The sequence below is a fragment of the Rosa chinensis genome, chromosome 2, assembly GCF_002994745.2.
Source record: "Rosa chinensis cultivar Old Blush chromosome 2, RchiOBHm-V2, whole genome shotgun sequence".
NCBI classification, from domain to species: Eukaryota; Viridiplantae; Streptophyta; class Magnoliopsida; order Rosales; family Rosaceae; genus Rosa; species Rosa chinensis.
In genome coordinates, this window is record NC_037089.1 from 3,408,744 (window position 1) to 3,435,819 (window position 27,076).

The 27,076-nt window shown below is 38.3% G+C and overlaps 6 protein-coding genes and 1 long non-coding RNA gene across 9 annotated transcripts; 2 read left to right on the forward strand and 5 right to left on the reverse strand.

The window, feature by feature from the left end:
* Window positions 1-654: 654 nt before the first annotated feature.
* LOC112185559 (zinc finger CCCH domain-containing protein 34) lies at window positions 655-3,765 on the reverse strand. The gene is made up of 3 exons (XM_024323818.2): window positions 3,261-3,765; window positions 2,639-2,749; window positions 655-2,198 (listed from the first exon to the last, which is right to left on the reverse strand). Exons 1-3 carry the CDS (start codon window positions 3,333-3,335, stop codon window positions 801-803), a joined length of 1,584 nt encoding a protein of 527 aa, XP_024179586.1. The 5' UTR covers window positions 3,336-3,765; the 3' UTR covers window positions 655-800.
* Window positions 3,766-3,948: 183 nt separating this feature from the next.
* LOC112187602 (NADH-cytochrome b5 reductase-like protein) lies at window positions 3,949-7,495 on the reverse strand. The gene is made up of 13 exons (XM_024326469.2): window positions 7,278-7,495; window positions 6,578-6,620; window positions 6,310-6,385; window positions 6,043-6,102; window positions 5,909-5,959; window positions 5,704-5,758; window positions 5,520-5,590; window positions 5,386-5,437; window positions 5,038-5,115; window positions 4,800-4,889; window positions 4,590-4,703; window positions 4,364-4,432; window positions 3,949-4,260 (listed from the first exon to the last, which is right to left on the reverse strand). Exons 1-13 carry the CDS (start codon window positions 7,449-7,451, stop codon window positions 4,204-4,206), a joined length of 990 nt encoding a protein of 329 aa, XP_024182237.1. The 5' UTR covers window positions 7,452-7,495; the 3' UTR covers window positions 3,949-4,203.
* A 4,374-nt stretch (window positions 7,496-11,869) lies between these two features.
* Window positions 11,870-13,815, forward strand: LOC112187279. Its single transcript, XM_024326019.2, has 2 exons — window positions 11,870-12,869; window positions 13,209-13,815. The coding sequence occupies exons 1-2, from the start codon at window positions 12,102-12,104 to the stop codon at window positions 13,488-13,490; spliced, it is 1,050 nt and encodes a 349-aa protein (XP_024181787.1). The 5' UTR covers window positions 11,870-12,101; the 3' UTR covers window positions 13,491-13,815.
* Window positions 13,816-13,858: 43 nt separating this feature from the next.
* Window positions 13,859-16,235, reverse strand: LOC112187278 (nudix hydrolase 19, chloroplastic). Its single transcript, XM_024326017.2, has 6 exons — window positions 15,508-16,235; window positions 15,212-15,352; window positions 15,019-15,123; window positions 14,839-14,938; window positions 14,652-14,744; window positions 13,859-14,334 (listed from the first exon to the last, which is right to left on the reverse strand). Exons 1-6 carry the CDS (start codon window positions 16,105-16,107, stop codon window positions 14,051-14,053), a joined length of 1,323 nt encoding a protein of 440 aa, XP_024181785.1. The 5' UTR covers window positions 16,108-16,235; the 3' UTR covers window positions 13,859-14,050.
* A 191-nt stretch (window positions 16,236-16,426) lies between these two features.
* Window positions 16,427-18,717, reverse strand: LOC112188468 (zinc finger CCCH domain-containing protein 39). Its single transcript, XM_024327584.2, has 3 exons — window positions 18,348-18,717; window positions 17,400-18,195; window positions 16,427-16,932 (listed from the first exon to the last, which is right to left on the reverse strand). Exons 2-3 carry the CDS (start codon window positions 18,166-18,168, stop codon window positions 16,688-16,690), a joined length of 1,014 nt encoding a protein of 337 aa, XP_024183352.1. The 5' UTR covers window positions 18,169-18,195; window positions 18,348-18,717; the 3' UTR covers window positions 16,427-16,687.
* A 3,849-nt stretch (window positions 18,718-22,566) lies between these two features.
* LOC112185990 lies at window positions 22,567-27,034 on the forward strand. Its single transcript, XR_002930571.2, has 5 exons — window positions 22,567-22,827; window positions 25,867-25,959; window positions 26,067-26,194; window positions 26,410-26,478; window positions 26,612-27,034. It is a non-coding gene; the product is annotated as an uncharacterized LOC112185990 (long non-coding RNA).
* Window positions 23,878-25,448, reverse strand: LOC112185989 (zinc finger Ran-binding domain-containing protein 2). Of its 3 annotated transcripts, none has more exons than XM_024324334.2 (3): window positions 24,642-25,139; window positions 24,253-24,323; window positions 23,878-24,167 (listed from the first exon to the last, which is right to left on the reverse strand). In XM_024324334.2, exons 1-3 carry the CDS (start codon window positions 25,028-25,030, stop codon window positions 24,160-24,162), a joined length of 468 nt encoding a protein of 155 aa, XP_024180102.2. In that variant the 5' UTR covers window positions 25,031-25,139; the 3' UTR covers window positions 23,878-24,159. The 3 variants fall into 3 exon arrangements, with proteins under 3 accessions (XP_024180102.2, XP_040370759.1, XP_040370758.1); XM_040514825.1 differs by lacking the exon at window positions 23,878-24,167 and adding an exon at window positions 25,339-25,448 and having other exon boundaries at window positions 24,183-24,323; window positions 24,642-24,969; XM_040514824.1 differs by lacking the exon at window positions 23,878-24,167 and having other exon boundaries at window positions 24,183-24,323; window positions 24,642-25,141.
* Window positions 27,035-27,076: the final 42 nt, after the last annotated feature.

Here is a 27,076-nt window from a genome sequence, read left to right on the forward strand (position 1 = left end):
TTGGGTAACGTTTATATAAAAACCCACAATAATCTATTACCACATGTCCACATGAAAATGAGTCCCTTGTTCTCTGCCCTTCTTGGTCAATCTGCTTGTCCTAAAACTTCTAAAAGAATGTGGGTTTGACTTGGTCAAAGGAGGGAATGTGTTGGGACTGATTCCCCTGTCAATTAGCTGTGCTGTGTGATTAAAAACACTAACTAGAAGACATTATCAATGTTGATTCTTCTTGATGTTCTCATTTGGTGAACCATTATAGTAGAAGACTAGAAGTAGGACAAAACACACACAAGTTAAACGAGAATATCATGCATCAGATGACCAGAACTAGTCAATTTTACTCCCAGATATAGGCGAAGAAGGAAAGAGGAGAAAATAAACCAAATGAGGAAATATGAGCAGAAACGACCCCAGTAAAAGATGGCTCTCCCTGTGCAAAAATCAAAATGAGCTTCTTTTCAGTGGCTTCAAGTCTCTGTAGGGAGCTAGAGTCTGTCAAGGAACGGCTTTTGAATAGTAACTAAGATGTCTGGGGGCAAAAGTAGGCTCAACATCTGTACTCCCAAACAAGTTTCTTGTACCCTGGAATTCGGGAAGCTAACTTTGAAGTGCATATCAAGTCTTCTCCCTTGAAGAAAATGGTCTCTGAAAAATGCAGGTAAGCTTCTGCTGCACAAGGCACACACACCCGCACAATCTTCATCTAGTAAGTAATTCTATAAATCTAATTCCACCTAGCAATGGTCACGAAAAAACAGTCTTCACTGACTAAGCGTCTGTCCTGCAAGTATCTTTCTTCAGTTGCTGCCAGAACCGCTCCTGTCAGCTAGCTTCCTTTTCTCTTTTAGAATTTCAGTGAAAGGTTTAGGGCCCTGGAAGTCATCTCGAGTTCTCTGCACACATCTTGATTTCCTAATACCACGTCCATTTTCCTCTGCTTTCATCTTCTCTTCTTTGATCTGAGCAAGTGACTTGGGTCCTGTAAAGACAGTTGAGTCCTCTATAGATGATCTCTTGTCCCTTGGTATAGGTCTCCTTGAGAACCCAGATGAAGGAACCTCTGGCTTAGCCAGCCTTCTTTCCTGATGTTTCCGAGATCTGTAATGCTGTGTATGCCTATGTGGACGACGTTCAATTCCAGCATTGTTAAATGATTCATTCTCCCTGCGTGATTCGAAAGTTCTGTTTTCCACTTCTGATGCCAATCTTCTCTGCCAACCTGTATCATGCCTTTGAGGCCATTCTTGGCTTCTACCAATCAACTGAATTGATTCATGCATTCTCGATAATCCAGAACTTGAATAATCATCAATCACTCTGCGTCTTCTCAGGTGGTTTCGGAGATCCAAACCATCCTGGTCATCGACTGCCACTTCCAGTGGCATAAGCTTCCTCTTGCGGGACAATATGGAATCCAACATTCTATCCTCAGCATAGCCATGAATACTTCTCTCATTACCAAAAAGGTACCTGGTATCTAGACAATCATAGGAGTCATAAATTTGGTTTTCATGCAAAAGTTCAGCACCAGGATGCTGGGGATCATACTCATCTGGATTGTCATAATCATGCCACTCCTTATTTAGTTCCCAGTGCTCTCCGTCAAGTGTGGGAAAGTATTCGGGGCTATCCTCCTCTGATTTACCATCAACAAGAACATCAAAGCCTGGAGAGGATTCCCACCATTCCTCTTGCACAATCAGGTCATCTGCTCCCTCCTCTGAACTCTGATCAGTGAATAAGGGAGATTTGCTATGAATAGAGGCTTCTGCTGGAAGGAGCAAGGAGTTTGATCTAATTTCATCAGCCTCTTCATCCCCATATTCAGAAACATGAGGAGAAGCACTTTTCTGTAGTTGTTCTCGATAATCAAGATCCTGCTTAGGCTGGAATATTGCATCTACTGTTGCCTTTGCCGCAGTTTCCAAAGGGTTTTGGTGTGCAACTGTTGGTGCTGATACTGTTTCATTTACTGTGGATGCCTTGTTTTCTGAAGGAAGTGCTTCAGTACATGCAGAAGCTGTGTTTGAACATTTCCCAGTTGATGCACTACCATCAGCGTCATGCAAGAAAGAGCACCTATCACCTTTATTGCACATCCCATTCAAGTAAAAGTAACAAGGAATGTTGCTCTTGTTTGCAGAAATAGAAGATGGGGTGGTCTCTGATGGTGCTGCTTCATGCCCCTCCAATGGCTTTATAAACAAAACCAAAGATTCAATCAGTAATCAAATGACCGAGGAATTATAAACAGTCACTAAAGGTCTAAAGCAGCCATAAATCAATAAATTTTCAGTAGACTATTCCAAAAAGAAAAATATGGATGTAATGAAAGCATCAATGCCATTAAGTATTACACATTAAATGTCCATACTCCCACTTGTTCAAATGTCAACCATCAGGGATTCCTAATATTTCATTCCCAAAACAGTACTAGAAACTATATGTTACAAGGAATTTTAGCACTTCAGCACTGCAGTTAAGAATCGATGACTTAAGAATGTCATATTAAAGAAAACGTGTTTTTCATCCTCAAAGTGTAATTGTCTAAAACATATCATGACTTATGTCAGCACCTATCTACAAACAAATTCCAGACATTCATAGAACAACAGAAGGATAATGGGAAGCTTACAGGATGCCTAAAAGCACAAGTTGGATTAAAACACTCCCCAGCCAACCAATACCAGCATACTTTTGGGTTGAGCCTCGCCATCTTGCTATGTCGAAATTCACATTCAAGTCCCTGAGATAAAACACCAACACCAACACCAATGTCACTCCCCAAACAGATAACAAACTCAATAAATATATTCACTACATATCTCAAAAAAAAAAAAAAACAGATTCTCTTCTCCCAAAAAAAACACATTACGGATCAAACATCGAAACCATCCCAACAAAACAAGGAAAGTTATTGATTATCACCAACAAAAGGCAATACACACTAAATCACAAACAGAACTCAGACACAGAAACAATTTAGCTGTTCTTCGAAATCGTAAACAAAGAAAATAAGTACTCTAACTTGCATATATACACAATCATAATCGTCTAGCAAACCCTGAAACAAGAACCCAAAAGACACAAACCCAGCACCCCCATGATAAATTTGCATGGCATTGCAACAATGCACAATGTAAAAACAAACCCTGAAACACAAATCCCTACTGTACTCAGAAACCCTAGAACCTTCAAATGTAGGTAATCCGATAATGGAGAAAACGAAATCGTTGGTAATTGTTTTGATGACGGACCTTGTCGCAGGCAGGAGGAGAAGCCATGAAATGGACGCAGTCGGTGTTTCGATTCAGCAAATCTTGTTCCTCCATTGCAAAAAATTGGACACCGAAAACCAAAGATGGTTAAGCAAAATTGGAAATGGAGATGATCGGAACAGAGAGAGAGAGAGAGAGAGAGCGGGGTTATTGATGTTTTTTTGTTCGGGGTTTTATTCCGACGTTTGGTTTTGGGCCACTATCACATCTCGTTTGGGGTTTATAGGTGTTGCACTTACCTCGCTCTTTTTTTTTTTCCCCTTTTTTTAATTTAATGTTAGTCGAGCAGCCTTACATGAAACCATTAATGTCTAACATTCGAGTCTCAATTCGTACCGGTTTGTGGCCGACAAGTTTAAGGGTTTTCAGATTTGTGCACTTGCAGTGGGGAATTTATTTAACTTTACTAGTATATTCTGACGGACCTCGGTTCGAATGCTCTCTCAATGAGTGTGTTACTAAAATTGCTAGAGTAACCCAATTGACTTATTACCTCACCCCGATAACAAAAGGAAAGACAAAGAACATATTGGGGTTTTCTTCAGAAATATATATCAATGCAGCATATACCACAGATCAAGCTCTCCATTTCAAGAAACTTTGGACTTAATAGGTGGCCGAATGAAATATATTTAATCACGTGTTTAAATTCGATTAGTCGGCCAAGTTGAATCAGGTTTGCCTTCCTGTTACCATTTTCAGTGGTAAAAATTCAGCTGCAAAAGTAACAATATTCTCTTGCATAAAACCAAGGTATTCACCTCATCATGCAAGAGTAGCTGATTCCTATGCACACTAGGATTCCATTTAAATTGATATAAAACTTCCCTCAAAGAGAAGTCGGGTTTGCTTCCTATGAAAACATCTTATTGCAGCAAACTGTTCCTAGTAATCGCTTCAAAAGCTAAATGGCCTTTGCTAATCAAAATTTGTAAACCATTTCTTCTGTGTAACCAAGTTCTTTTAGTATGCCCCTGAGCTGCAACAAAGCAAAGAGAGAACTAATCAGAGTGCAAAGCAGGAAGAAGGGAGAATTGGTTATTGGTCATTGGCCATTAAAAAGCACAATATGCCTTTCTTACCTCTCCTTGTGAATAGTCTTTAGCCTTGCCACCAGATATGTGTTCCATCATTCCAGGAGGACCGCATACCTGCACAAGTAGACAAGTTGAAATGAAGGTTGGTCGATGAGTTCGAGCAAATATTGAACTAGTAACTAAACTTTTGTTAATTTTCTAAGTTGTACATAGTTATACTATAATACTATACGCAAAAAGTACACGAGCAACTCTTCCGAATAACACTTACAAGGATGAGAGTATCTTCAGCTGGACCAGGTAAGCCTTTAATTGCCATGTCCTTTGATATGTAGCCTTTACCTCCTTTCCAACTCTTTGTTGGATTATCTACCGTGTAAAACACCTGAATTTTTTTTTTCATAGAATACAATCATATTCTGTGAGATAAATTATCCAATTTGGAATGGCAATAGTAATTTTACAATGAGGCAAATAGTACCTTCAAATTAGGGTGGCTAGCTGCAAGTATGTCAAGTTTCTGTTTAAGCAGTATGTCATCTGGTGAGACATTAGCATAAACCAGCGACACCTATGCCATCATCAAAGTTTAACATTTTCCATTAGACAATATGTTCAGGAGGGTATAGTGAATAGTTACATTGGATTGACATTAAAAAATGAAGGTCATACGTGTGCACCAAATGTAGAATTGCGAAGGAAACTCTAGTTAGACTCACCTTGGTTGTGTCATCAGGATTTTTAAGTATAGCCTCAATGACCTGAAGCATAGGAGTTATACCAGTACCACCTGCAATCTGAATGAAAGAAAGAAATTACACTTGAGAGAGGTAACCAAACAGATTTCTTGTACTTGGATCATCATAACCTTATAAGTAGTCAAGAGATGGATATACTTTTGGCCAGAAAAGAGGAAATGATAATTGCACAATAGCAATTAAAAAGCAGGATATGCCTTTCTCATAATCTGGTTCAAAAACCATATGTTCACAAGCAGTAATAACAATCAACAAATGACTTGCCACTGGCTATTAATTTAAAACTGTTTCTAGATAACTTGCTCTTACCATGCCAATATGTTTCTTCATGTTGGGAACATATCTCAGCTTTTCAATGGGCCTGCAAGAAAAGATACACCTGATTATAAGACAACGTCAAGTGTATCCTCTACCTACCATTGCCAGTGGTAAATGTAGGTTACCCCTTCACTTCGACTACATCGCCTGGTTTTAAGCTTGCAAAATGCTGGCTCATTTTCCCTTCTGGATACACCTACATACAGTTCCAATAAAAGGAAAGAAACATTAAATTGCATCCTTTAATCAATAAATCCTTAAACACACAAAGCAAAGCATCAGAATATGTGACCACCATAGACATCATACCTTAATCAATAAGTCAAAGTATCCCTTGGAATCTGGATCTGATATAGGAGTATACCTGGATATATAGGCACGCCAAAAAAAATTTAGAAGTTAAGCAGATAAAAATTGAGAACAACCAGAAAATTGAAAAGTCCTACTATAAATGGATTTCAAATGGTACATAATCAAGTTCCAAGAACAGTGATGTTTGGAAAGAAACACTTACGGCCGTATGACATATTTTGGTTTCCCTTCAGCATCTTGTCCAATTGGAGCCCTAGTGTTACAAGACCACATCAAAAGAAATTAGATATAGTGACGAACTTCCAATAAGAAATTCCATGACAAAGCAGAGTATACCTTGTAATGAGGCATGAAGCCACATCTAAACCTAACTTGGCATTTGGGTCAAATGTAAATCTGCAATTTTTGGAGAAAAAAGGTAATCAGTAAAAAAAGCATTTATATGGGGCATGCTCGCCCTATTTGCAAATCTCAGAGAAAGTTGAAAACATTTCCCTTTATAGTGCCTCTGATCAAAATAAATTTGAACCAGGAGAAGTATCAAATATCAAACAATATGGATAATAAGGTCATTGATGATTGAGAGAGACCAGAAGATTCTACCTGAACAATTGAGTATTGTGGCTAACTCTTGCCGTGTCTTGGAGCTTAAATTCAGTCCATTTATCTGGGTTAAGTGCTGAAAACACATTAAAAGCAACTATTCAGTATGAATTTAGTGGTGACAAAATAGGATATATGGCATGTCAAGGAATCATGCTGACATAATAAGTTGCAAATACTTCAAGATGAAAACCTTTCAGCTAAATATATACTCCTAAAAAGTCCAATCAATTTTCTTCTGAGTGTTTGTGGGAAAAGAGAGACTCACCAATTTTTGGACCAGCCTGTTCTTTGATTTCATCTAGATAAACCTGTGAATGAAAGAAGTAAGTGCATTCAATTCTCAATACCAAATAACAGATTTACTCAAATAACTTGCTACCATGGCTCATATCAAATGACTTGCAGTTAGCTGAAATGCAGCATGTCAATGTATCACGTGCAGGTTTCACAAAGAAAGCAATGCACATAAAGAACGTGATAACATCTTTCCTTCGACTTATCAATTGATTAAATTTAGTTAACAAGGAAAATCAGATTGTCCGCTGAAACTTAAGGGATACAAGTGCTAACCCAACGGCACACTAAATCTCCTCTATTCATATCACTCTTTGAGCAGCAGAACTAAATCAATTTTCTTATCAAACACACTACTTCTCTTATCGAAAAGAAAAACCAAATGCATGAACCAATTACTCCAAACTCCATAGAATGTGAATGCAGGATCCTCACCTATCATATATACTACACTACTTGAAAATCAAAATCCTACTAATTTTAGTTAACCCAACACTATACTCCAGAATCAACCAGGCCGGCATCGAATACTATATAAATCACGATAAACACAAATTAAGATCACCAAAACCTAATCCAGTACTCCACACACCACAACCACTGAGCTACACTACATTGCAAGAGTGATAAACCGGACCAAAACCTAGACGAAATCGGCGAGAGAATCTTACCGAATCGGCCGACGACTGGTAGTAGATATACGAGATTCCGCCGGAGACAGCCGCGAGTGCTCCGATTGGAAAGCGGAACCCGGGCTTAGATTGGCCGGCACCGGCGCCGGCGGCGAACGCAGCGGTGAAGGCTGTTGGGGCGGCCTTGGCCAGTCTCTGAAAGAAGGCAGCCATTTCCCCTGAAAGAGTGAAAGCAAAGCACAATGGTGAAGAAGAAGACTGAGAAGAATAATCCAAGGGAGGAAACCCTTTCAGTGGGAAATGAAAATGATCTGGTAGATACGCGGCGGCCATTAGTTTGTACGCCGCTTGCGTGGAGGTCAGTGATTCGCTGACTGCGGAGGGTGTAACATTCAACGTGCGACTGCGCTGTACCCAAGTCAGACACTGATATTTTGGATTGGGCTGGCATGAGAGTCGAATATGGGCCTGACCTTTTCATGAGTCTTCGATCTAGCCCAACATACCACGTCGGGACATCGGACCTGGATCCATTCTGTGTGGGTCCAATTAATTTTTTTTTTTTCATGAGAAGTTTTTAACAGCAATTTATTCGTCCGCAAACGGGTGTCCGGATATATATATATATATATATATATTTTTTTTTTTATGAACTAAAACGTCTCAAGGACGATGCATTAATAATAGAGGTAAGACCAAAATGACCATTACATATTCTCTCACTACCATCTATAGATAGACAAGAAGTTGTGATGAAACCTATCAAATCTTGTCAGCCTAGGCTTGAATTTATCGACAGTTGTCGACCCTTAGAGGGAGCTGCTGTAGAGTAACGACGCTAAAAACCTAGCCCAAGATGGCTAGGGTTGAGAGAGAGCACATCACTCATCTTTTTTAAAGAAATTGTTAGTTCATAAAATAAGAAACTTTTTATGTTTTTGTTATGAGAGGTTTCTGCCACAAATAATTTGTTGATTTTGGTGTGGTTTTCTTTTATAAAAACTTTCATTCCTTCATCACAAAAGTGTGTCTTCTTTTATTTTACTTTTTTTATGAGAGACATTCTAAGTAATAGTTAAGCAAAAGTGCTACTTTAGTTCTTAGTTAATTCTTACTTCAAGAAATATGAAGAATTTGTGCAAGCTTTATGTTTTGTTAAAGGCAATTGAGTTCTTGGTCTATTGGTTCCAAAAGTCTTAGATTAAGCAGATTTGTGAGGTAGCATATTCAATTCATCAATTAAATTAAATTTTTATGAGGACCAAAATCAACATACTTGGTGATTTTGACATACAATGTTGCATATCGGTCTCACCAAAGACTTTCTCCTTAGGCCAAAGTACATTTGTCACATAGCCAAATATGCAAATATGCCCTAAGGTCTTCACATGGGTTGGACCCATTCCATCTCAAGATTGGAGTCATTAGGTTCCTGTGATAGGTCCAAATTAACCCGATGTTCATGCTGACATATTCTACTGTCAATAACTTAGGGCTAGTTTTGGATTTTTGATGTTGTGAATTAAAATGTTTCGTGTTTGGTAAATAATACTTTTTAAAATGTTGTCAGTACATAAAATAACTTTAGAGTGTGTTTTAATTGAAAACAGTTTCTAAAAGTAACATATAGATTGCTTTTAAAATCTGCTGTCAGTGACCTGTAATTTTCAATTAAAGCTGCTTTTTATTTATTTACCAAACACAATCAAATCTAAAAATTTATACAAAAACAGAATTTTTTTTTTTTTTTAAAGCAAAACAATCTCAAACGGGATCATAAAATTAAGTTTCCTTTTAATCACTGAAAAATACCATTATCACCACGAGACTGGGGATAGTTACACTGTAAAACAAGAGAAAATTTTACAAAAACAGTACCCAAACTAAGGCTGACTCCTAACTTCAGTACCCGACTATGCAAAACTATCACTTTGGTACCCTAAGTTTGAAGCTCAACCCAAGAATGGTACACGTCGTCCATCACAGTGTTAAGTCTTTGCTACGTGGCAAACCATGAGGGCCCTCAAAATATACCACGTGGTTAGCTAGTTAACACCGTGATAGACGACGTGTACCATTCTTAGGTCGGACTTCAAAATTGGGGTACTAAAGTGATAGTTTTGCATAGTCAGATATTGAAGTTAAAAATGAGCCTTAATTCGAGTACTGTTTGTAACATTTTCCCGTAAAACAAAGAAATTTATCAAGTGGAATTAAGCAATGAATAAATGATTCACAAATTGACTAGTGGGATTAAACAAAGTTCAACTCATCAATTCAATTAAATTTTTATGAGGACCAAAATCAACATGTTTGATGATTTTGACGTACAATGTTGCGCGAACAAGCTTGGTCCAAAGTTCATTTGCCACGTAGCCAAATATGCAAATATGCCCTAAGGGCTTCACATGGGTCGGACCCCATTCCATCTCAAGATTGGAGTCATTAGGTTTTGGTGATACGTCCAAATTAACCCCAATGCTGACAGATTCCACTGTCAATGACTTGGAACAGTAAAAAAGTAAGTAAAAGTTTCCTTTTAATCACTGAAAAATACCATATATTCTCACCACGAGACTAGGGATGGTAAAACTGTAAAACAAAGAAATTTATCAAGTGGGATTAAGCAATGAAGAAATGATTCACAAATTGACCAGTGAGTGATGCATGTGATGATGATGAGGAAGAGAAGGACAAGGATGACGATACGTTTATCGTTTTCAGTTTATGTATATTGGTCACTTTCTCAACCATGTATAGCTGGATTACAAAAAATGAAGAGAGATTGGTTCATATTGAAACTGTCACCCTCATTTGAAACTTTAGCCACAGAATGAATGACACACACTAGCAAAGGGGTAGGTCCCTTCAAATACAGAAAGATATTGCTGGAGAAAGCAATTTCTCCTGGAGATTGCCTGAATCTTCAACTGGACAAGCAGAAAGATATTTTTGCTGGTGTTTTATACTATAAATGGTAAACTTTTTAGGGGAAGAGATATTTTAGTTTCTTATATTACTATAAAAGGCCGTATGCAATTATTCAAAATGGTGAACTCTGTACTTCAAACTCTGTTTGTTTCTCATATGTGCGAAGGTTAACACAGTACGTTGCTTTTCATTCCGACGTGACGGTGAAAGTCACTCTCTTAAGTTTTGGCTATAAAAACTCCGGCAAAGCAAATTTTGAAAAGTTCTATAGTACATACCAGTATGTCATACTCACATTTACAAATATGACAACAAATTTGTTGTCATTGTGATAACTTGAGTCATATTTTGTAGTTCTATTAGTAGTAATTACACCACCTACGACCTTGTTACAAATTTTTGAACAAATTTGTTGTCAATATTGTAATTTTAATTTATAGAAATTGTAATTTTTGTTCAAATAGATGTAAAATCAATGTATGATAAACATCACATTATCATAACTTGTCTCGCAAATTTTAGCAGTCAAAACATTCATGCTCAACATTTTGGCCCTCCGAATTTTGGATGTGATAACAACAGAGACATAAACCCAATTTGATTTGTTGTTTAACAATCTCAACCAATGGAATGTATATGACATGTGTCACTGATCTGGCTGGTGATGAAGAATCCTTGAATAAACTTGCAACAATTAGTACTATGGTACCCGTGAAGATAACAAGAATTGCTATATAAACTTTGTCTAGGTGAATGGACTTGGAAAAAGACATATCTACGTGTCGATCTGTGTTTTGCTGAGTCCAAATGGACGTTCCAATAATTGGAGTCCGAAACCTGTTCTATATAATGCGTGATGAGTTTAGTACTCACTGGTTGATGTAGATTGAAGAAGACTTTTTGTTAGTTCATTGGTAAGCAGCCAGGTACAAGCAACACCTGTGATCTCATGCTCTATGGAGATTCGAGATCGAAGATTGGAGGAAGGCGGATCCAATCCAGGGTTGCCAGCAGTGAACACATTGAACTGTTTAAGTGTTCAACCGGTTCATATTTTGCTCTTTTTTGGTGTTCACGAATTACTTTAAAGACAATTGATATGCAGCATTATTTGCTTAATTGTAAGTCAATGTGTTTTGCTCGTAGGTGGAAATTCAGCCATCAAGAAACTACATATTCAATCCATGGCAGATCCAATCAAGGAGTGCTAATGACAAAAATAAATTGCTAATGACATTGTTTAAAGTGAACGAGCAAGATGTTAGATAATTAAATTGCTTCGAAAAAATCTAAAGAAATGAATGACCGTGGAGTTTACACTGTCTAACAACAATGAAAACGAGAGGTGTCGGTCACATTGTATTTCTGGGTGCGTTGAAGACTATCAAAGTTTCACTGCAGACAATTAGCTGAGCACTCACCATCATAGAAGTAAATCACCATAGAGTCCTGGGCACACTGCAATCCTTATCAGACAATAATAAATACAAGGCCAAGGTAGTAACTAGAGTCTTCACTAACATAGATATTTTGGCATTCAATTTTCTTCAGTTGCATTATATTACAACTTGGTTTTTTCAACGGCTGAGAATGATGCCATATTGGCAAAACCTGACAAGAAATGTGTGTAGATTCCTTGTAACTTTTCGTGATTGGACCTTCAGTCTGATCATTTCCATATATCATATAAAAGCCCACAAAAGGTTGCAACTCTATGTCTTGACTCCCCTAGTGGTCTGCAGATGCCTCCTTATAATTCTCACTTAAATCAATGAATTCTTCTTAAGGGTTTTGGTAGTTAGCCTGTAATACTGTAACTCCTGCACTAGTTTAGTGTAGCTTCTGAGTTTAGGATCTGGGGTCTGAAAATCTTCCATAGATTCTTTAGATCCTTATGCTCTTGGGTTTCTTTTTCTCCAAGTAAGACCATGTATGCTAGTAGAAGTAGAAATATGCTCCTGGGTTCTTGATTGGTGCAGGGCTAGCCTGACAATGTCCTTCCACACCCAAAATCGTCCTACTCATCTTCTCGGGGTTCTAAGCGAAAACCGAACCCAAAACAGAACCAAATCAAGCCCATCTGTAGCTGTACAAGTATCCTCAGTCCTACAAACTAATGGAAAAAGTGGAAATGGGAAGGGAAATCTATCTGATCAGTCTAAGAAAGGCATGGCTCTGAAAAAGTGTCAAGTCCCCAATTTTGTACTAAGCCAACCAAACACTGTGGGCATCATTGGAGGAGTGTCTGTATATTCTAGCCTGCTTTTCTTGGAGAAGCTTGTTTGGTGGAGTCTGAAAGATGGAGGAGAATGCCCACCTTTTCTTGTGTGCAGTGATACAACACAATATAAAGAGCTTCCGATTCGCAGTTTGTTTCAATCACTCAAGAGAAAAGCTACTGAGATGAAATATTCAAGCAGCAATTGGGCCATCATTGACAGCTTGTGTCAAAAAAGGGCATTTCTCGAGAACTCTGGAGCTCGATGCATAGTGATGCCCTGCCATCTGTCTCATGCTTGGCATGAACAGATTTCTGAGGACTGTTCTTTGAGTTTCCTTCATGTTGGTGAGTGTGTTGCTAGAGAGCTCAGAGAAGCGAAGATGAGGCCACTCGAAACTGGGAGTAATGTGAGAATTGGGGTGCTTGCTGCTGATGCAACTTTAACTGCTGGTTTTTACCAGCAGAAGCTGAGAAATCAGGTATACAATTTGAGGCAGCTTATACGAACCAAGCTTGATTTACATTGTATACTAATTTTAACATATTTCGGGTCTAGTGGTCGTCTAAACTGATGGTAAGAGTCTTGGTTCCAGGATGTTAAGAGTCTCTTTGTCTGCATTTCTACAGCTTGAGCTTTCGAGTCTAGTGGTTGTCTAATTCTAATATAGTACCGTGCAAGCTTATTTACATTCATCAGAGTCATGTAGAAGCGATGAGCATGGACATTAAGTGATACTAACTAGCACACAGATAGTTTTGTTCAAAATGGGTGTCACTGAAACAGTTTTCTTTGTTTGTTTTGAATGGCAAATGTACAGGACTTTGAGGTGGTTGTACCAGACAAAGCGACGATGGAACATGTTGTGACTCCTGCAATCGAGGCATTGAAGAGAAGAGACCTGGAAGGGGCACGAAATCTGTTAAGAATCGCGGTGCAGATTCTGTTGGTGAGGGGTGTGAACATCGTCATCATCGCTTCTGATGAATTGCAGGGTGTTCTGCCTCATGATGATCCTCTTCTTAAGAAATGTATTGATCCCATGGATGCTTTGGCCAGGTCAACCATAAAATGGGCAAAGGCCACAGGAAATGGTGGATGAAGAGAGCTCATCGCGCAGCAGACCCAAATAAGATGTACAAAATCTTGCTGTCATTGGTGAAGACTTTGTGTTTATAAACCAAGGTACTTTTCTAAACAGAAGCATTAAGATCTTGAGATGAGACTCGAGGCATATAAAGAAGGAAGGGCCTAAAAAGCAACACACCTGAAGTTGATCAAGATTCAATGACAAGCAGTCGTGTTATTCTGTTTTTATACACTAGGATTATATTATGCTCTGTCTAGCTTGCCTGCACATTCATTGACATTTGTAGTAATAAATCAATTTCAACCCACAAGAGGAGAAGATTAGTATTATAAGTAAATTACTTCCGAATTCATAAGATTCACAACATATATACACAGACGTTACATCTGGACGAGCAATGTGATCAATCAAAAATTAAACAATAAACTGTTGCAAGGATGGAACGGTAGGAACATTCTTGAAAAGGAATAGAGAAATTCAGATATTGAATACCCTAAATGTAACCTGAGCTTCGTTCAGAATCAAAAGAGAACTAATTCAGGAATTTGGTATATGGATGAATTGAATCACTACTACAAATTTGAACCACAAGGATGTTTTGGACGTGCATCAACACTGTCTGGTGCATCCTGATAGACCCAAGAAGAGATGAGGTGATGGGCAATTGCAAATGGCCCGGGTATAAACATGGGAGTAAGTTCGCCACTTTCCACATTGTAGTCTGCAGAAAAGTTCTGCCCTTTCTCAACGCCCCTGCACATCTGCTCAACCTTCTCTGCCGCTGTTTTCTGTGCCTTCTCATATTCAGCAAATGTCAAAGCTTTTTTTACATCTTCTCTACTGTGCCACTGGGCGTCTAGTCAAACATAAGTATAAAGAAGAGAATCAGAACTTCATCTATCCAATACGAGTATAATGTAGCTTTTCATTTTTATCAAAAATTTCGTAAATCAATTTTCTTGCAGATGCTCCTACTATCACTAAGATGACTTTCTTTTTAGGTCCCAATAAGAGGACTCAAATAGTTCATAATCTTGGTCACTAAGTTGTTTGTCATGGAGAAAATAGCACACCAAAAATAAATTTTTCCTTAGGACAAGTTGAGTGTAAAGACAGGGCTTAATGATAATAGGGCTTTATTATAAATGCAACAAGATACTATCTCCTACGTACCTTCCAACTCTTCCTTGTCGACATTTATTTCAAGTGATTTGGCATATGCAAAGAAACCAACCATCAACTGGCATGGCATGCTACTTGGTCCAACTGGAAATAAGCCAAATTAGGAACTCAATAAATCAATACAGAGCTAAAGAAGAAAAACTGTATGATGCTCAAACGAAGTTTGAAATGTTCATACCAGGCCATGGTTGAGAGCTATGATAGACAACTTCTCCTACTTCAATACCGGTCTCCTCCCATGTTTCTCTCTTCACCGCTTCTTCTAAGCTTTCTCCTGGCTATGGACAACAAAAAGATCCAAGCTAATGAAACTGCTTTTTAACCCTCAAATGGTCCTCAAGTTGGCCAAGGCACTAACCTCTATAAAACCAGCTAAGCAACTCCACATTCTAGGTACAAATCGGGATTGTCTACTCAACAGAGCACGGTCATTCTCTTTATCAATCACTAACATTATGACAACCTGTTAAAATGGCAAATGTCTGAGACAACTATACAAGGAATTGAAGCAAGTGCTGCTTGAAATCGAAATTGGTAAAGCATATTCTCACCGGATCAACACGAGGGTAGACCCGCTTTTTGCAAAGCTCACTAGAACACTGCTTGCGTCTCCCAGCTTCCTTGGGGACTGTCTTTTCTCCACAATGTCCACAAAACAGTGATGTACTGTGCCACTCAAGCAAAGCCCTGGCCTGACCACACACCAAAACCATACAACACATTTGAAACTATATTCGAAAACCATCACACCAATAACAAACTTCAATTGAAAACCTCTCTTCTATAATGTCAGAACCAACATTAGCATCAATAATCAAACTAGAAAGCATTAACCACAAGCACTTACATGGCCAGCAACAGCCAACTCTGCCATAGCCCTTTCATCAGCCCAATCAGTAGCCACCATAAGTGTTCTGAGCTCAACAAAACACAATTGCTTCCCACCCAATTCAGGAACCACACCATCCTCCTTAGACACATCAATTGCCCAATAAACCGCATCCTCCTCAGGCCTTGAACCCAGATACACCAATGAGTCACCACTCAACTCAACCCCACAATTGCCCAACAAGCCTTTACAATCAGCCAAACTGATCCAACCCAGATACCAAGTTGGCTTCAAATCACTGATCCCACCGATGGTTGAGGCCAAAGGCCTGCCCTTTCTGAAAGGCAGGACCTTGAAGCTTGGTGAAGAAGAGGGCAGGTGGGGATTGTCCAAAAGTCGAGTCTTGAGGGTCTCGAGGGCTTGGGTTGGTGAAAATGGGTCACTGGGTTTTGGGGTCTTGGATCTCATAGGATTGCCAGCAAAGGCATGGGACTGGAGGTTTATGGACATGGTGGTGGGAATTGAGCAAAGGGTTCTTGTGAAATTGGGCAGAGCAAGCTTTTTGGATAAAGCTAGGAGATGAAGAGAGGAAGAGTAGAGAAGAGAGAGCTTGACCATGTTTCCATTGGGTGATTGCTATGACTATGTGTCTTTTTTTTGGCAGAGAGCCGACGGAGGTTGGTGGTGACTAAGGGCTCTGGTGTATCGACAACTGTCCTAACCGAGACTCGTGCCTGCTTGTAAGACTTGCAGCCACAAAATCAAAATCTCGAGAGCCAGGACCCTTCAAACCTATGAACCATATTGGTGTTGGATAAATTGATTGTATGAATGTGATCTTTGATCTTACGAATGTGGAATGTCCGATGCATTCAACACCGATGTGCTGCTTCGAAACATACCACATTGTGTAGGTACAACATGAGAAATATGTATGTAAAAAATATAGATATTTTATTGCTGATTTGGCACAGTACAATCACATTTACCATAATCAAGAAACTCTCTTATTTGATGTTGTAAAACAATTGCTAGTTTTGCAACAAGATACTATGACACACTAGGGAACCAGAATAAGAAACATAAAACCTATTGACCTCATCCACAACCAACAGGGACCAAATATTGAAAACAACAAATCTTCCTGGACCACAAATATTTCAAAACTCGGCAGCAGCATAAGACCTTGAACTCGAACTTAGCTCTCCACCAGCGGGACATCATCAAGCCAGTCACCATATATGCGATTGATTTGATTGATCTTCTTGGATCCTCTCCATTTAAATCCGCACTTCTTACCCTGAACTTCTTCGTTTACAGCAGCAGGAATTGCTGCCATTGCAATTGTAGATGGATCATTAGCGGGAACAGTTTGTGGTTTCGTTGAAATGGGAGCACTTGTCATCACTTCTGCTTCAACCCGCACCCCAGGCACTTGTAACTCTGAGATCAAAAGTTCAATTTTAGATAAAGGGTCAATCGAAGTATAAATGCATACGCCAAATTCAAAATCATCTCATGAGCATGGAAAAATGTGACAACAGGCTCATACAAGAAGTCCTCCATGAGCATGATAATGTATACACCAAGTAAACGAAAACAAAAGTTAAAATGCAACACACAACATAAAAACATAATACACAAGTGTAGAGATTGAAGTACAAGCATGATAGCAAACACTGAATCAGGTATAAAGAACTGAGATTCACTCAGTCTAACAGTTTTACAGTTCTGTTCCAGGCAACTTCACCAATAGAGACCAGTGCCAAATATGGTTTTTGAACGAAATTCAGAGTCAAACTAGGTTTAAAGTTAATATGAATATAAACTCCTGTTCAGCGTTACTAAGCAGAGGACCAATAAGCACATAGTGACAATGCAAATGCAACATACTGAGAACTAGGAAATACCTGCTTGCCCATGAGCAAAGTGACACTTCTCACCAAATGGACATTTTCCCGTTTGCTCCCACTTATTACATATCTTAGTCTTCCAATAAGGCTTCATGTTTACTCGAAATGCATCCATACCAGTGTTCACAGGCCTATTATCCTCGGAATGATTAGTGCTACTCACTTGTGTCATTGGTGCTCCTGTAGTCCCAATGCTGATTGCTGCATTCTCCCTATACCTACCCGAATCCTCCCTAAACTTTGCCGGTTCTTCATGAAGAAAGTTACACCTATCTCCATAAGGACACTCCTCGCCGTTATTAAACTTCTTGCACAGCTTCATCCTGTGAATTATCTTCTGATCATCCTCCCAATTACCAGTTAGTGGCCTGTCCTCGTCGCGCACTGTGACAAGCTCTTGCCAATTGGGAGGCGGCTGGCGAATGTCTTCAATGCCATGTGCATAGTTGCAATTCTCACCATTCCTACAGGAACCATTCTTAAAATTTGCACACAGACGAGTCTTGTAAAAAATGTTGTTTGCTCCTCTATTAACCGGAGCATTCGGTGGGTGCAGTCTAGAGTTGTTCATAGGCGGGTATGGCATCGGATTCGATTGGGGTTCTTCGGAATTCCGAGGTCTCTTAAAGGGTGGAGCTTGCTGCTCAAACTGAGAATGGTGATCTTCATTGTTCATAGGGAAAGGAGGCCAGCAATTAACAGCATCACTGCCTCCAACATAAAGTGATTGGACCGGCATAAACGATGTTTGATCAGAAAAATTCATATCTCAGAAACTAGTCAAACCTTGCCTCTGTAATGAATCAAATAAATATGACAGATTTTAGGCTTCTAAACCACCTAGAATCAATGACGTATGAAATCAACAATCTTTACAATGCTTAATGCCTCAAAATCCTATACAAACATCGAAGTACTGTAGCAATCAAGGATCAAAGAACTGACCAGATGATGATCAAAACAACAAGCAGGGTCTAATCAACAACACCCAATTCTGCAAAGAACCAAGCTTTAACAATAAAACTTCAAACCAGGATTGAATTGGGGGGCAATGAGACTAATCAAGAAAACCCGGATGAGAATTGTGGGTAAAAGCAAAAACCCAAATTGGAATTGGGGATGATCACACAGAGTTTACAAAACCCTTTTTATATCGAGGAATAAAGAAGCAAACTTTATCAAAACCCTAGCCGCCAAGGAGCTAAAACCCTAAATTTTGCAAGCAAAATCGGTGCCTCTGAGTCGTACCCACTACTACTAAGAAAGAGCTGCGCCTTAAACCCCTGACGCGTCCCAAAACCCTGAGATTTCGGGGTTAAAAAGAGACGGGGATTTTGACTTTTGACTGAGATTACTTCTGTAAAGAGGTTATAAATAGGAACAGTGGGCCATCCGTGTACTGCTTTGCACGTGTGTCTTCTTATGCTTTTTTCTTTTTCTTTTTCGAAAAGTCCTAGGACTCTTTTATCTTTCTAAGTTTCAGATTTTCCGTTTTAAATTAGGATAAATTTTGGCAAGGCCAGTTTTTGAGTCGAGTTGAATATGATCTCCCAATTGAATTAGAATTGAATTTAAAGAGTTAAATAAGAAACGTCGAAAATAAAAATAGACCCATAAACCTATTCTAAGAAAATTAATCTCCACTAATTCAAGAAAAAGAACCCTAATTCAAATTAAAAGAAAAGCTCTAAAGATTATAATCCTGAGCCACTATTGGAATGAAGGATCTAAGGCATGTATATGTAGGGGTCATCATTTGGCCAGCGGATCAATGGGTCGATGGACACTCATCTGGCCAGAAGGGTAAAAACCTGACTTGGCCTGTCAGTATTTATGGTCGAGCTTAGTTTAGGGTTTTGAAGCTCGACCCACTAAAATAGGACCCTGCACAACAACAAAAATTTAGGTTATAAGGTTTCTTATCCCCAATTCTTTGACATGTTGGCACAATCATACCCTATGTCTTCTTCAATTTTTGCATACTGCTCTCTCAATCTCTAACCCAGCATCAAGATCAAACCTTGGATACCTCTGCATGAAGCTGAAATGATCTTCCCAAATGGTATTTTCCGAGTTGGAACTTGGCTTGATCATGAAAATAAATTTAGTTTCGAACAAGATTCGACTTGGCTATTTTTATTTGAATTTAATTTAAGGATTATTTTCAGTTTACCCCCCTGAGGTTTGGGGGTGTCATCATTTCACCCCCTGTACTTTCAATTTTGAATTTTTACCCCCTATACTTTCCAATTTCAATCAACCGTGTCCAATTTCTACTATTCCGTCCAAATTGAAAGTTAAGTTTGACTTTTGAGGGCTAAAATGGTCATTTCAACATAAAAAATTTAAAAAAAAAAAATTTTAAAAATAATTTATTTATTTATTTTTTTCTTCTGTTTCTTCATTTTTTTTTTATATTTTTAATTAATTTATTTATTTTGTCTTTAACCTATACACCACAAGTTATAATAGGTTTATAAAAACAAAAAAAATACTCTACGTGGTTGAAAGCCGCTCGCTGGTCTATGATATTTGTGATATATATCTGATAAAGTGAATAATTTTAGGATATATCCCCAATAAAGTGAAGAAATATTTGTAAAAAATAATTTTACACTTTATCTGTAAATAAATATCTGTATATCCCAAATAAAGTGAAGAAATATCTGTGTAAAATCATTTTTGGTCTACGATATTTGTGATATATCTCCAATAAATTGAAGAATTTTATGATATATCCCCAATAAAGTAAAGAAATATCTGTAAAAAATGATTTTACACTTTATCTATAAATATATGTATATCCCCAATAAAGTGAAGAAATATCTGTGTAAAATTATTTTTTACAGATATTTATTTACAGATAAAGTGTAAAATTATTTTTTACAGATATTTCTTCACTTTATTGGGGATATATCCTAAATTCTTCACTTTATCGGAGATATGTCACAAATATCGTAGACCAGCGAGCGGCTTTCAACTACCTAGAGTATTTTTTTGTTTTCATGAACCTATTATAACTTGTGGTGTATAGGTTGAAGACAAAATAAAATAAAAAAAAAAAAAAAGGAAGAAACAGAAAGAAAAAAAAACGAAGAAACAAAAAAAAAATAAAAAAGCGAAGAAACCGAAAAAAAAAACTAAAAAACATAAAAAAATAAAAAATTTATTTTTTTAAATTTTTTTATGTTGAAATAACCATTTTAGCCCTCAAAAGTCAAACTTAACGTCCAATTTGGACGGAATAGTAGAAATTGGACACGGTTGATTGAAATTGGAAAGTTTAGGGGGTAAAAATTCAAAATTGAAAGTACAAGGGGTGAAATGATGACACCCCCAAACCTCAGGGGGGTAAACTGAAATTAATCCTTAATTTAATTTATTTTTTGAAACAGGAAATTTAAATTTACTTATATGAGATAAAGTTACTTAGAAATTCATGCTCAAAATGAAGTTAAAAATAAGAATGATTAATCAAACTTCAACGGCCGAGCTGAAATCAAACTTATCTTTTTTTTAAAAAAGAAGAAGGGGTGGTGCTGCTGGCCTGCTGCCATCAAGTTTTGATTAATGAAATTGTAGAATTCAAGAGGGGGAGGGGGGACATTGAGCCGAAACCCTTAATTACAATAAGCATTTAGAGAACATCCCGGATTAAAACAAATTTAATTTTCGAAGACCATATTGATTAGTCAAGCAAATAAATGATCAAGAAATATAATAGTGATAACATTCAAAAATTTTACACTAAAAAAAGAAATAGATTAATTGAAGTTAGCATCTGATGTAATATTGAAGTTTACACTCAATAAAATTAGTCCATTCAGTAAATAATAAAGGAAAAAAGAAAAAGAATGAAAATTTTAAAAGAAGACATGATCAAACATGCTGCTAGATAGGGATGACAAAAATCTCTAGTGAGGCGGAGCTTCATTGGATACCCGCTCCTAATGGGAGGAGAATTCAGGGACAAATAGGGAATGGGGATGAGGATCCCCAATCCTCGCTATCTAAGATTGGGGACGGGGCGGGGATGACATTGTGATCCCTATCCCCAAACCCGCCCCAATAATATATACATATGTTTAATTTATATATATTTTAATATATATATATATATATTTATAATTTTTTTTTATATAATATATACATTTATTAATTTACTTTAATGACTACACTTTTATTTTAATGGTGTTTTGACTTTACTTCTATCTCTAATATAACACCAGCGAGAAAGCACAAACACCACTAGATAGTTCCCTGTCTAGAGGCAGTCATGGATAGCGCTGGCTTCGACCGCGTTGTCTTTATGATTGCTTTCGGACAGGCACTTCAATGCCCAGGCTATGAGGTTGGGAAAGAAGATGGTTGTGGCTTGTGGTTTAGCAGGCTAGTTTTGACGGTAGGCGTGGGCGGCTTTTCTTGGCATCCGTGGTGGTTTGCTGTGCAGGGACGGAGTGATCCAGTAGCGGCGTGAATCGTGGACGTCTGGCAACGGTGCCGTTGGAGGGGCTCGGGGCTCAAGGCGGTGCTAGCTTGTGGCGGAGCTTGATGGCGCAGCTCAGGGCGAGGCTGGCTCGTGGAGTGGCTGGTTTCGTGGGCAGGGCTCGAGGGCGGCACTGCACAGTCTACTGCAAGCGTGGCGGAAGGGTGGTCTGGTGCTGGGCCATGGATTGAACCTCTTCTTTTTGGGGCTGCTCTATTGGGCCTTCCATTTAGGTTGGTTTTTTTTTAGCCTTAAGCCCAACTCTAGGATAGTAATTTTATTACTTTCAATAAGTCCCTAATTTTTCAGGGAGCTACGCACTTTTGTGCCTCTAGCGAATCTTCCGGAGTAGTACCGATGGAAGATTCATACTATTTCGATGTTTTTAATGTCAAATGAGTGATCTAGTTCTATGTACCACTGTGGGTACTAACACATCTTCTTGTCTGTCTATAGATGACAACGGAAGGGTATGTAAAGGCCATCATGGCTTTTGATCAATATATTGGCTATTGGCTATTGGCTACTGCCTTTTTTCAAAAAAAGAAAGGAAAAAAAAAAGTGAATTATGAATTTAATCATGTTTTAATTTTATTTATTGTAGATTATTATTTTATTTATTAAATTTTTATTAAGAAGGCGGATTTGGAGGCTTAGTTCTTAGTGGGGATGGAAACGGGGAATCTCAAATAAAAATATTAGGGCGGGGACCGAAAATGGAGATGATATTGTGATTCCCATCCCAATCCGCCCCATTGCCATTTCTACTGCTAGAAAAGTAGAAAGTGGTTTTATTTTTGCGGTAAATAACTTTTATTTGTCTTAGGATGAACTCTGTCCGATCACCTGTATTCTCTGCACAACCGTCTCCTCGCCACGTCTTCATCGATCTCCAACCTCGGCGCCGGCGTTCTCCTCCTCCACGGCTCCACATATCAGGTTCGTTTGCCACTTCTTCCATTAACATGTGATGCGATTGATCCCAGAAAAAAAAGTTTGATTTGAATCCATTGGGAACCAACCTAAGCAGACAAACGACCCTGCATCTTTTCTTATGTCTCCCAGATTTTTATTTGTATCAAGTATTTCACATTTACGATGAAATTTATGAAGATTGACTCGCTCTTTATACATTTGTTATTCTGTACAAAAGGATCCTATAGGTTTGATCACTTCTAAAGTTTACAAATTTCTGTGTCTTGTGTTCGATTTCCCTTTTGCATGTACTCTTTAGGCTCTGTGGGACACTCAGAGTTAGACATATTTGATCAGTTTTCAAAGTGATTACCTTGATCACAAGCTCTGGGTCTCAGGTTTGTTCTTAATATTATATGTTTACTTTGATGAGTTATACTTGTTGCACCCAGAATCTCACAAAAGTTAAGTAATGGAGTGTAGGGAAAACAAACCATAACATATTGATGAGGTCAACGAAGGGAACCTATTAATACGCTCATGAAGCTTTTATCCAAATTTAGGAAGGGCATTATAAAGTTGGAATCCAATGACAACTCGGCTTTTCTAGCTATTGCGCATGATGTTCAGTTTAGGGTGAGTTTGTGTTCTTTGTTTGCCATCAAATGAAATGCAAGAGGTATGGAGGGAAAAGTTGAATTTGACTCACTTTGAACTTCCGATATTTGCATCTATGCTTTATTGAATCACAGCATCTGGTTCTTATCTGCATAATTATTGGTTGCTCGGATATTTGATACTTAAAGGGATTGTAAATTATTGCAGTGAGGGAAGGCCCTGTCATATAAAGTGAACAACTCAGAGATTCCTTGAATCCAATATCTGTTTTCCTTTTCTGGGCTATTTTCTTGTTGGTTTGAATCTAGAGCTGTAGTTAACGGTCTATGATTTAGACTTCAATTTTTCTGTTAATCTTTGTAACCCCTGTGAGGGTTGTCGTAAAGCAGTGTTGAAGTATCAATTCTGTATGTTCCCCACCCCCACACACAAACCCTGAGTGAGAGTTGATAGAGGTACAAAAAACTAAGTAACTCCATTAATATAAAAATACAGAGAGTGGAAGAGATTGCCTAATTCAGTTGCACCTCGCAACATAATTAGAAACCCTCCCTAGTACAGTTGTATGGTTGATTGGCTATACTTGTGAAAATGTGCCTTCAACCATGATCAACCTAAGCTTATTTATCTTTTAAAGGAAAGTGGGGGAAAAATTACTAGAAAGATTTTGAGAAGGGATCCGAAGTGTAAGAGTCTTCTACACCTCATTTCCTTAAATATCACTGTCTGAATCATGTATTACAGACCTGCAACCAAGCAACATTTACAAATTATGTTCTGAGCCACTTAGTTGTGTTGGGAAACCAATGAATTTGGAAGACTAGAACATACTGTAGTCCTTTGGAGTTTTGCATTTAAAACATTCTTGCCGGTTAGCATAATTGTGCACTCCACATCCGGCTCTGTTTCCATTCAAAATGCCATAAGAATTAGGAAACTGAAGAGAAATGCCAGTATTCACTAGCTCTAGAAGTAAACATGCTTTAGTTAAATGTAAAATTTAAGTTAAAGAAGGAGAGTGCTATACTTGTATCAAAATATGGTGAAACAATGGAGGCTAGTTATCTTGCGACTTTTAGTTTCAGTGGCAACTGCTAAGTGAGTATGTTCTAGTCTACATTAGGTTCTGTGTTCTCTAGAGATTATGCATGCAATAGTGTATAGACATATTGTCTATCATTTGCCTAACAGACAAAAGATAATACTAGATGTGAAGTTACCTATTGCAAATCCAGTCACCAGCTTTCCATCCTGGTGGTGCACTGCCATCAGATCCATAGCCTCCAGAAGCCATCATGTTATACCCACCACTGTAGTCATTTTTCAATGCAGTGCATCTGAAGCAATTTGGTCTCTGTGCATAATTGTGAGCTCCGCAGTTGCAAAACCAGTCCCCCGCCAAGACTTCTGTTCTGTTGCTTCCATATGTCGAGGGATCAGGGCCACCATACTTGGGGTACCCACATCGTTGGCATGCTTCCCGCTTTTTAAAATTCAAGTGCTGGCATGCGCCACACATCCAGTCTCCTCCTGCCCAGCTCATTCTTCCTGTGTATGCAATCAACATGAGAGTTAGCAAATGATAAGCCAACATTTTAAATATTTTCATTTTGTGTGATTAGAAATTTATTGAGAGGCTTCATCAGATCATCAAGATGCCAGCTTAGCTAGAGAAGATGTATTGTTTCCGTGATAGCTGAGATAGCCACAAAAGTCTAAAAACAGTAGTTAACAAGTGGTAGAGATGCTAATTCTACTAGCTCATCATCATTACTGTTCCATAAGGGAAGAAAGATATTCTGCATAGCCCTGGCCTTAAGTTCATTGTTTTATAACAATAACAGCTTTAGGAGTTTCAAACACAGCGATTTATCTGAATTCCAAAACACAAAGCAGAAGGAAGGAGCTAGAGCTCACCTGAAGATTGTAAGGACTTAGAATACAAAAGAATTGGGACTGTAGTAGCTCTGCTTGAACTGTGCCTGTTGTAGAAGAATACTACTTTGTCAATGAGTTGGTGTTCTTGTTGTTCGGGTTGGGAGGTTTATATAGTACTTGTTCAAGGCTAGATGTGTGGGGGCCATGGATGTTCCGGTTTTATTCTCTGGCTTTCTGCAGATAGGTTTTCCTTAATATGCATAGAGGATTCCTTAAGATTGTTACTTCATGTATATTTTAGGATTCTTCACTCAACTAGTCACTTCTGTTTCTTTCACTACTGTTGAGAGTTAGGAAGAGCAGGGTGGCAAGTGGGTTTCTAAAGGTGGGGGGCAGAACTAGCCAGTTGAGTTCATGCATACACACAATTTTCCCATTAAAATTCCACATGTGACCCCTACCCCTGCCCCATCTTTACATTATTCTTCATGCATTATTGCCAAAAAAATACGCTTGGAACTATTATTCTTCTTGTTCTCAGTATATCCACAGTTTTTATCTATGAAGGTGTTATGAGGGGAAGCTGCTACTTGAAAGTTGAAAGAGGCCCAGAGAATATATCTTCCCTGTTTTGTGTCAACGGGACTACAATTTGATCATGTAAGTTATCTGATCACCATCTTGTAATGGTTAACCTGGATGGTCCTGCAGGGTTAGTCTTTTTTTCCTTTCACATCTCTTATTAACATTGGTTTTCACGTGGGGAGCTGATATCAATGTTTACATACACACATACGTCACACGCTAAGAGTGCTTCTCATCCAGTTTGCGCATACACCTTCCCTAAGTAGTTCATGCAGATGTGGGTCATATTAGAAAGCGCCACACACTGGAGGTAGAGAGGAACTTTTCTACTACTAGTTTTTCAGTCGGAATCAATTCCTCCAAATGCACATCCATTGCCAAATTCTTCTTACCTTGTCTAGGTTGCTTTTTGCCTTTTGGCAATAATTGAAATGCCATTCGAAGATTCATATCACATTGTTTAGTTACCTACCGTTAACCATTTATGAATAAAATGTTGGTAATCATCCAATTCTTTCATTTCAGATCAAGATATTGTAAGACTCATTTGAAACTCATTTCATACAAGATAGAGAGGAAGAAATCTGAAAAGTAGTAAGAAGACTAATATTTCCTTTTATGCATATATAAATATTCATGTGTAAACTGTAAATGTATTTGTTTAGTGTCCTAAGAATGTATAAACTCAAATGTGATTTGTGAGGTGACTAACTGGGTCCTCTACCAGGAGGTGGTGGACCACGTGTTTGGAGACCAATCTTGAAGTGAAGAAAGCAAATGGGTATGGGTAGCAAATCTTAGCCTTCCATGCAGTTCCACTCTCTTTAAGTAAAAGGAATGCTTTCAGTCTTTCAGTAAGTTTAATTTGGAATAAGAATCGCGGCGGACCGACGCTGGTTATGCAGAATGAGCTGGAGAACCTGGTATGTCACAAAAGTGCCAGATAGGTTCTATTGAGCAGCTGCAACTTAATTCTGAATTCAAATTAACTTTATTCTAGTCTGTGCCTTTTTCTAGGCCAGTAAATAGTAGTTCTTTTTTATGCCGCCTTTGTTTACTGCAAATTAATATATAGGCATGTTTGGTTCGCCGGATTTAGCTTTTGTGAAAGGAATGCAACCCCTTGGGCTGAAGGGATTTGTTTTCGCTCTATTTGGGTATTTAGTTTCCTCTTGCAGGTATCGATCATTGG